General features: G+C 38.4%; 1 protein-coding gene across 1 annotated transcript in view; it reads right to left on the bottom strand.

The window, feature by feature from the left end:
• Nucleotides 1–9482, bottom strand: part of PDE11A (phosphodiesterase 11A) — an 830139-nt gene that overhangs the window by 446633 nt on the left and 374024 nt on the right. The window contains exon 3 of the mRNA XM_082260061.1: nucleotides 761–850. Within this exon, the coding sequence (XP_082116187.1) occupies nucleotides 761–850 (90 nt within the window). The remainder of the gene's footprint in view (nucleotides 1–760; nucleotides 851–9482) is intronic.

Below are 9482 nucleotides of genomic sequence, written 5' to 3'. Positions count from 1 at the left end.
ATGGTTGTTAGAGAGCCGGCGGCTGCTGGCTTCCTAGTGACCAATGACACAACCTCACCCAGCTATTCAGCTGTCAGGGAAGATTCTCAGCTGACAGCTGAATGTGAGCATTGGGATGAGGATGGTGGCTGACACCACTTACTAAACAGGGGCCATGGCCATATTATTTAATAATATTGAAAAAATGTGGTCATGACCATCAGTCAGCCACCCACCCCTTTAAGCAGCATTTCTTTTCTTCGTAAATTTCCATTTTGCTGCTACAGGTGTGTCACTTCAAAGGCAGATTTAAGGCATCCCTTCCCCAGGCATGTTTTTAAAAGGAATTGAGCTTTTGTAGTATTTCACCTTGCTGCTATGCTATTTTATTTGTATTGGTACATGTCTCCCCTAGACGTGGGCAATGCCATTTACATTTATTTACAAATACTTTGCCTAATAGTCTAAATTGATTTTGCCATTGATTTCAGTGATGTCTGGATTAACATGTAGAACTTGTGAAGGAATCAAGGTCCATTCTACTTATCCCTATCTGGCACACAAGCTCTTATAATATTAAATATCAACAGTAACTGATCAGAGTTCAACTTTTATCAATTTACAGAAGCCAAAGCAGTGAAGGATGATTGCTGGTTAGTTGACATGAATTATTCAATTTAACTTGTTAAAACCTAATATGTCTACTTGATTCATTCCGTACTTTTTTCATTGCTGTTAAAGACCAAAATGTCTACTAAATTAAACACTCAAAGACACTCACCCGACTCCTGTCATATTCCTTTCTTGAGGCAGAAAAAAGTTGAGCATTGGATATGGCAATTCCACAAAATGGGAGGTACATCTGCATAACCTATAAAATAAAATAAAAAAAAAAAGCTACTATAACCATACTCTGATTGATGTGACTAATAGCAGTTATGAATACATAGAAAAAGCAATTTGCAATTGATATTAACCGTTTTTTTTTTGTTTTTTTTTAAATAAAAAATGCCCTGCCAATAAAAAGCTGTCTGTTTAATTTACCAGATCATTTTCTGATATTGACCCCTCAAGTCATCACTCACGTTTTGTTTTTTTTCATTCGGTAACTGATTTTGCACAGACTTGTAAGGAAAACCTTAGCTTTACTATAAAATAAAACAGGGAAAAGAATCCTCTATCACAATTTTAAAAATGAAAGTGGAAGTCAAGGACAGATTAAAGACCTAATTCAGCAGAGATTTCCCTGGAATGTGCAATTCTATACAATTGTTTTTTTTTAGGTCAGGTCACACGATCTTGCTGTGCCACTCTCAATTTCAAAAGTGACATATTGGGAGGAAGGATCCCTTCAGAGACTCAAGATGATAAGTTATATAGTCGAGTAACACTGGGAGGAACTGCAAAACTCTCAGTAGGCATGGCATGCAGATAGTGCTGACAGTCTGCCTCTTTGTAATCCAAAAGCTGCTCTCCTGTGCTTGAGTGATAAGCTTAGAGGTATAAAGTATATGGATTCTTCATCAGCGCCAGAAGCCTTGCTGCCCCCTCAGGACAATGGGTATCCTTATGGACTGCACAACAACAATAGAAGGGCGCACCGATCTAGCACATTACCAAAATACATTTTATTTAGGAATAAAAGCAACAAGTGTAATACTCACAAATGCTTGGCATGCAAATCATAGCAAGTGAGAACAATCGCCTCCATGTCTGTTGTGCTGTAGTCAACCAGTAGTATTGGAAGACCAGGCAGTGTTCGTAATGGTTAACCCATTTTAAGGGAGAAACCCACTTTCTCAGAGCTTCATCAAATTAGTGAATTATATAAAAGTGAATATTTCTGCGCTAATATAATTATAAAAAATTAGTATTGTAGGGTGAGCTGCTGCACAAAGGAATCACAGAAAAAACCCATAGTGAATATTAAACGAAAATGTGCTGCGCTAAAAAATAGTGAATAATGAAATCACCAAAAAAATACAAAAAATATATAATACAGAAAATATATATATCACTCTGTATGTGTGTCAGGATAAGGTAACCAGAAATTAATCAGTATTCCTTAAAAATGTGAATTTCACCAGTGTATATCAATAATCACATAAATCATAAATCATCCAGTGTAAAATATAATAAAGTGAAAAATTAGGATAATAATTAAATTAAATCCCAATAAAGTCCATGCAAAAATTAGGAGAAAATCCAAGAAGGTGTGCCACAAGATCCCAAAGAGTGCATCCACGCAATTCCTTGTAAAAATATAATAGACACCAACGTGTAAATCACCCAGGGAAAATCAGATGGCTGCTTACCAGAACGGGTAGGTCTCTCAAGCTAATGAGTAGACCACAGAAAGCTTAAGTGTAATGCCAAGGATGGCCACAGGATGTCTCCTTTAAACTCTCAATGGCGATGTCCACATAGTGGGAAACAAATTACGACAGGGACATAGTGTAACTCCGTATACAAGGCATTTATTTAAAAGTAAAAAGCAGATAAAACCACTCACATTTGCGATGTGAATTCAAGGCATCTAAAGGTTACAGGTACGCTGGAAACGAACGAACATCTCCCTCGCTGTTAGTATCTAGGTAGCCGGCTTGTTGGGGGCGTGGTCTCGTCACGTCTGGGTCACCCGACCGGTTTCGCTATAGGTTAGCGTCATCAGGGGTGTCAGGGGTAATTAGTGAATTACCAACCACTCATTTAAGTGCACATATATACACATATGATACAGTGTCCACATTAATACAGGAATCAGGTCTGGAAGGTTTGATGTACACTAACAAACACATGTATTTGCATCACTTTTCCATCACAAAGGACTAAGTAATTTATTGTACTGTGTGTATAAGTGAAATGCATTTAGTTTGGTATATATGCTGCTATTTAATCCAAGTATCATGGTCTATATAGATGTTGGAAGTTGTGATCCCATCCCCTAATTATTTGAGGGTGGTGGGGTCTATCAATGTGGACATTGAATGATACAAGTATACAGTATCTCACAAAAGTGAGTACACCCCTGACATTTTTGTAAATATTTTATTATCTTTTTCATGTGACAACACTGAAGAAATGACACATTGCTACAATGTGAAGTAGGGAGTGTACAGCTTGTATAACAGTGTAAATTGCTGTCCCCTCAAAATAACTCAACACACAGCCATTAATGTCTAATCCGCTGGCAACAAATGTGAGTACACCCCGAAGTGAAAATGCCCAAATTGGGCCCAAATATCCATTTTCCCTCCCCGGTGTCATGTGATTTGTTAGTGTTACAAGGTCTCAGGGAGCAGGTTTGGTAAATTTGGTGTTATCGCTCTCACTCTCTCATACTGGTCACTGGAAGTTTAACATGGCACCTCATGGAAAAGAATTCTCTGAGGCTTCAAAAAAAAAAAAAGAATTGTTGCTCTACATAAAGATGGCCTAGGCTATAAGAAGATTGCCAAGACACTAAAACTGAGCTGCAGCATGGTGGCCAAGACCATACAGCAGTTTAACAGGACAGGTTCCACTCAGAACAGGTCTCGCCCTTTGAGTGCATATCCACAGGTTATCCACGACCTCCAAGACGACCACTGCCTTGCTAAAGAAGCTGAGGGTAAAATTTATGGACTGGCCAAGTATGTCTCAAGACCTAAACCCTATTGAACATCTGTGAGGCATCCTCAAATGGGAGGTGGAGGAGCGCAAGGTCTCTAACATCCACCAGCTCCGTGTTGTCGTCATGGAGGAGTGAAAAAGGACTCCAGTGGCAACCTGAGAAGCTCTGGTGAACCCTATGCCACAGAGGGTTAAGGCAGTGCTGGAAAATAATGGTGGCCACACAAAATATTGACACTTTGGGCCCAATTTGGACATTTCCACTTAGGGGTGTACTCGCTTTTGTTGCCAGCAATTTAGACAATAATGGCTGCGTGTTGAGTTATTTTGATGGGACAGAAAATGTACACTGTTATACAAGCTGTACACTCACAACTTTACATTGTAGCAAAGTGTAATTTCTTCAGTATTGTAACATGAAAAAATGTAATAAAAAATTTACATAAATGTGAGGAGTGTACTCAAGTTTTGTGAGATACTGTATATGTGCACTTAAATGAGTGGTTGGTCATTCACTACTTTGGCTCTGATAAAAAGGGTTCTCCCTTGAAATGCATTAGTCATTACAGATATGAGTCTTCCCATGCTACTGGTTGACTACAGCAGATCTGGAGGCAATTTTTCCTCACTTGCTATGATATGCATATACATACCATGCATTTGTGAGTATGACACTTGTTGCTTTTATTCTTAAATAAAATGTATTTTAGTAATGTGCTTCATTCTTAAAAATAGTTGCCCACAAATAGGTGCTGACAAAAATTGATGACATGAATAAGCCACGAATGCGAAGAGTGGGATATTTTTCTTTGAGAAGATTAAACTTAAAAAATATGAATAAAAAGACATTGTAAAAATGTTCTTGGGCTGCATGTGTTTGCTAAATGTAAATGCATTTTTCTCCAAAAAATCCCCCCTAAAATTAACATTTTTAAGCAAGTTTATGATTTTGTGTTAGATCGCATTTATAGCCATCTTGGGCCGAATGCAACCTGTGGGCCGCAGGTTGGATAACGCTGCTATAAAGGTATATGATGAGAAACTGATTTAGAAAAATGTTAGTTTTTTTTTTTGCACTTATACATCAGTGACTTATTAAATGATAGAACTATTCACGGTAGTCACCACCCCAGAAGTTGTTACAGTGCCCAACCCCACCACAGTTATACAGACAAATCAAACTCTCTAGTAATGTCTCATACACACGATCAGATAATCGTACGGAAAAAATCACTTTCCAATTAATCGTACGATAATGCGATTGTTAGTACACAGCTTTCTACAGCCGATCACCACATTTCATCCAACAAAATCCGAAGGGAATAACAGAAAAACGTTTGTCGTACGATAGCCTAGCGAACGACAATCGTTTAATCAGTACAGTATGCGTCCGCTAAAAATCAATAGACAAAGACCACGCATGATCAGAAACACTAAAATTACCTGGAAAAGGCCTGGCTGCCATTGTTTTTGTTTTTCACTACTATCTGATACGTAGCTACGCAACCAGAAAGCTTGTCCAGAATTGTACGAAAAAAATCACACATTTAGTACGCATTGTGGAATTCGATACTAATATCATGCAACAAAATGCGAACGATAAGTCGTCCGATTAAATGATCATGTGTACGAGGCATTAGGCCATGTTTACCACATTTAAAAGTAATTCTACATTATTTTGCAACATGGCATATTAATTTAAAAGTATTTTAAAGTCTTTTAGAAAATAAAACTATTTTCAGAAAATATATTTGTGTATTTGGTGATTAAAAAATTTGCTAAATGTTACCTCTAATAAATGTTAATGCGTCATAAATTATAAATTATATAATTATTAGGGATGTGCGAATGGTTCGGCCCCAGCATGAGTTTGGGCCGAACATTTGTCTGTTGGGCCATTCGCCGAACACCCGAATTTGCAGGGTGTTCACTGGGTGTTTAGCTGGCAGAGCCCCCCCCCCGCCCCAAAGCATCCACCCCCCAATGTTGAGGGGGTGTTGCGTGATATGGTTCAGGGGGGGGGGCCCTTTCCTGACCTGCCAGACTGCATGCCCGGATAAGGGTCTGGTATGGATTTTGGGATTTTTGAAGTTTGGTGTAGACCGAAGGCCCGGTATGGGGGGAGGAACCCACTCCGTTTTTAAATTTATTTTATAAATTGCCGGGTGCTGGCAATTGTAACCGCGAATCATTTTAGATGGGCTTTGACTTGTTTTTTTTTTTCTTTCAAAATTTCATTTTTGCTGTAGCATGTTTTATGCATGCTACAGATGTGCCACTTTACAGGCATATTAAGGGAACCCCCAGGCACTTTTTTTTAAAAGGAATTTTCCATTTTTATATTTTTGCACTTTAAGCATAAATAAAATCATTGCTCCTGCAAAAAGTATATATATTTTTTTTATTTATACATGTCCCCCAGGACAGTACCCAGACCCTTTTTATCGCCAATTACTTGCATAAAAGCCTTCAAAATGGGAAATTTTGAATTTTCCTGTTCAGTTTCCATAGACTTCAATGTGGTTCCCCGTTCCTGTTCAGGAGTTCTGCTGTGAACCCGAACAGGGGGGTGTTCTGCCCATCCCAAATAATTATAAATGAAAAAGTTATTATATAAATAAATTATATATAAATGATAAAGTAGTATGAACTACATAGGCCAGTTTCACAAATTTGTTTTGCAGTAGTGTACAGCAAAACAAAAACGTTTTCGTCTCGTTCAAAGATTCTACTGCATGTTTAATGCTACTTGTTTAGGATCCAAATAACCTACTAGTACGTTTTTGAGTTGTGAGAAATAACTGTAGAAAGGACCCATGTAAACACAGGGGAAATAAACAAACTCCATGTAGATAGTGTCCTTGGTAATAACTGAACCCATAAACACTGCAGCATCATGCTTCCTAATGCAACCATAGCCTAAAAGAACACGATAACCTAATGGTTAAACTAGATGGACTTGTGTCTTTTTTCAGCCAGACTATGTGTGCAACTGTGTAATTATATAAGATTGAAAACAAAACTCTAATGCAGTATTGGAGATATACTTGTTTGCTGATACTTACAGTTCCTCAGCTGCTTTAGAAAAGCCTCAAGTAATGTGAACTTTTGGCCATTGGCAGAAAGCCAAGGGACAACTGTTCTGTGACCAATTCTGTGTACAATTTGCCATTGACTGTGTATGAGTCATCTCTTTCCTTCTTCACATAGCTAAACTGTATTGGTTAGCTTCCACTTCACCCATTAAGTTCCTGTCTATTATTTATGTCTGTCATATTCATAGTGATGTGAGTTCGGAAAACCATGGTGAAACAATGATGCAAATTTGTAGGCACAGATGTTGTTTACAAGCAAAGGGAACAACTCCCTGAGGCAGATAAGATAGGAAAAACTGGGCCACAAGATGTTACTGATGTCCCTTGACTGAACAAATAAAAATCTCCAGAAGTTATAATATTCTTTAGAACTCTGTTACTGGACTCTGCGATAATCCAGCTGTGTAGATGAGCAGCCTAAATGTCAAATAGCATCCCAAAAACAAGTAAATTCAACTGGTGTATCTAGTACTTATTAAATAAAATAGACTATGGCTGTATTTGCCTCACCAAGGAGACCAAATAAATTCTATACAGATGTTGCCCTAGTCTAAAATACAAGGTCTCACATAGGATATAAAAGAAATAGAACGACTTTGAGGTTTTCACGGCTCTCTGTATTACTGTTTGGGAGACCCACTCCATGTGTATTTTCTAATGACCACACAGAAAGTGAGGGAATTAGGGAAATAGGAAGTAACCATAATCTAATATACAATGAACCTAGTATGGAAACCTGTGTGGCCAGTTGTAGTTTACAAGTGGTCACTAACCATCCTATGACCCAGCAGGGATTCCCACTTAGTCGAGTAGTAGCACAGGGAGCCACCGCAACCAGGTAGACTAATGACAAAAAGAGAGGGAAGGAACCAAATAGACAGTTCCAAAAAAGAGGTTGCATGAAGGGATGCTCACAACTGTTGTATTCAAAAATAATTAAGCTTTATTGAAAAACAGGGCATTACATAACATGTAAAAAAGGCCCCCAGCTGTGGGGGATCATGGTTCACATGAATGGATCAAGTGCAGTGAAAGAATACGTGAGACAACATATAAAAACAGCACAATGACAAGAACACACTTAGCTGGCCACACCACCCACTAGGATATATAACTGCACAGCTACAGTGGTATACAGTATATAGCTCAAATCGAGCCCTGTAATACTGTTTATGACCACTGGAGGTGTGCCGGCATGCCACATACACCTTATGAGACTGAGGGATATCAGAGGTAATAACATCAATGTGCCATTGCACTGAATATGATAGAAAGTTGAGTTAGTTTGATGTGATCTCAGGTCTGCTGTAGAATCTAGTGATCAACTAGAGAATAACCCCTCAACCAGGCAATGACTGATGTGCAAGCAAGACATGGATCTCAAATTTAGGCGACTGGAGTCCTTCCAATCATATAGATTAGCAAACTGCTGAAATCCCATTTCATCAGTGGATGACGTAGGGTGGAGTGAAACAGAAATGGAGTAAATCTTCTGCCGATTTCCAATTAATATGGAGAATCAAAGAGATGGCCAAACTGTCATACATGACATTAAAAGTAGTAAATCGAACGACCAAACATCATAATTGTCCAGGGGCACATAACCTAAACCTTCACTAATCCAATAAAAATAATTTTTATTGCTGTCTGAGTAACCGTAATGTGTAGGGAAATTTCTCAAACAGGGACAATATCGAAAATACGACAACGGTTTTAGCCCTTTCCCATTTGATCTAAAACTAGAGTTCTGCTTTCATCCTACAGTTTTCAACTGAAGCACCCCCATTGTCCCCTCAAGGCTAGATGGCCCTAAAGATACTTGGTTGCCGGTTTGGCGTTCTGACTTCATTACGTCTTCTAGTTAGGCCATTGCTACTTCCTCATTTGTGGAAAGAATGTCAGTTTGTACCTATATTATTTTTACTATGTTGATTGTTTTATGCAAACCCTTGCTGTTTGTTTGATAGTTCTTATGCAGTTCTATTGTTATATTCTTTGAAAACTCAATAAAATCTATTGAAAATAAAGATACTTGGTTGCCCTCAGGACCAAAGTCATATCTGAATATCTGAACAGGAAAGAAACTTATATGAAACCATAAACCAAAGAGCAACTCAAAAGAAAATTAAAGAAGTCTCCAAGATTAGAACTGAAGACCAAACTTTTAAAAAGAGAATCACAGGTCCAATATCCTGATCAAATATAGGCTCAATCCAAAGCAATCAGATGGTCACTGATACTTCATGGAGGGTTGTAAACCACACTTCAAAATCCCTTAAGCTCTTTCTGATCAAAAACAGCAGGGTCTTCATTGGATCAGGCTCACACCGCTCACCAGGTAAAGGGTGGGAAGCCAGTTATTCGAGGCATACTGCGCTTTGTGGCCACCATAATAATGTACTCCTAAGGGCCAAGAAAAGATTCAGGGGGACACAATTTAAATCCTGTGTCCTAAATTCCTACTGAAAATTTCCTTTAAAAAAAGAAAACGAAAAAACAGTAAGCTCTTGGTACTAATCAGGAAGCACTGTAACAGTTTTCAACAAGACAACTTGCTCAACCGAAACCTTTATTCTGAGAGTTATGAAATCCATTGCAATTGTATTTCAGTAGCTGTCCACACTGCTTCTGGCTAGAGGTGCAGCCTCTTGACTCTGAGCTGTTTCTTGTTCTCTCTCTCAGGACTACAGAGAGTAATGTATTTTCACACAACCAGTTTCCAGACATACCACTGCAGCTGCTGGCTGCAGATACATCCAATTGGCATTCGGTAACAGTCCAATACAAACTGTAATC

Source organism: Pelophylax lessonae, assembly GCF_965119305.1.
Source record: "Pelophylax lessonae genome assembly, chromosome: 6".
Taxonomy (NCBI): Eukaryota; Metazoa; Chordata; class Amphibia; order Anura; family Ranidae; genus Pelophylax; species Pelophylax lessonae.
This window is presented reverse-complemented; position numbering and strand designations above follow the sequence as displayed.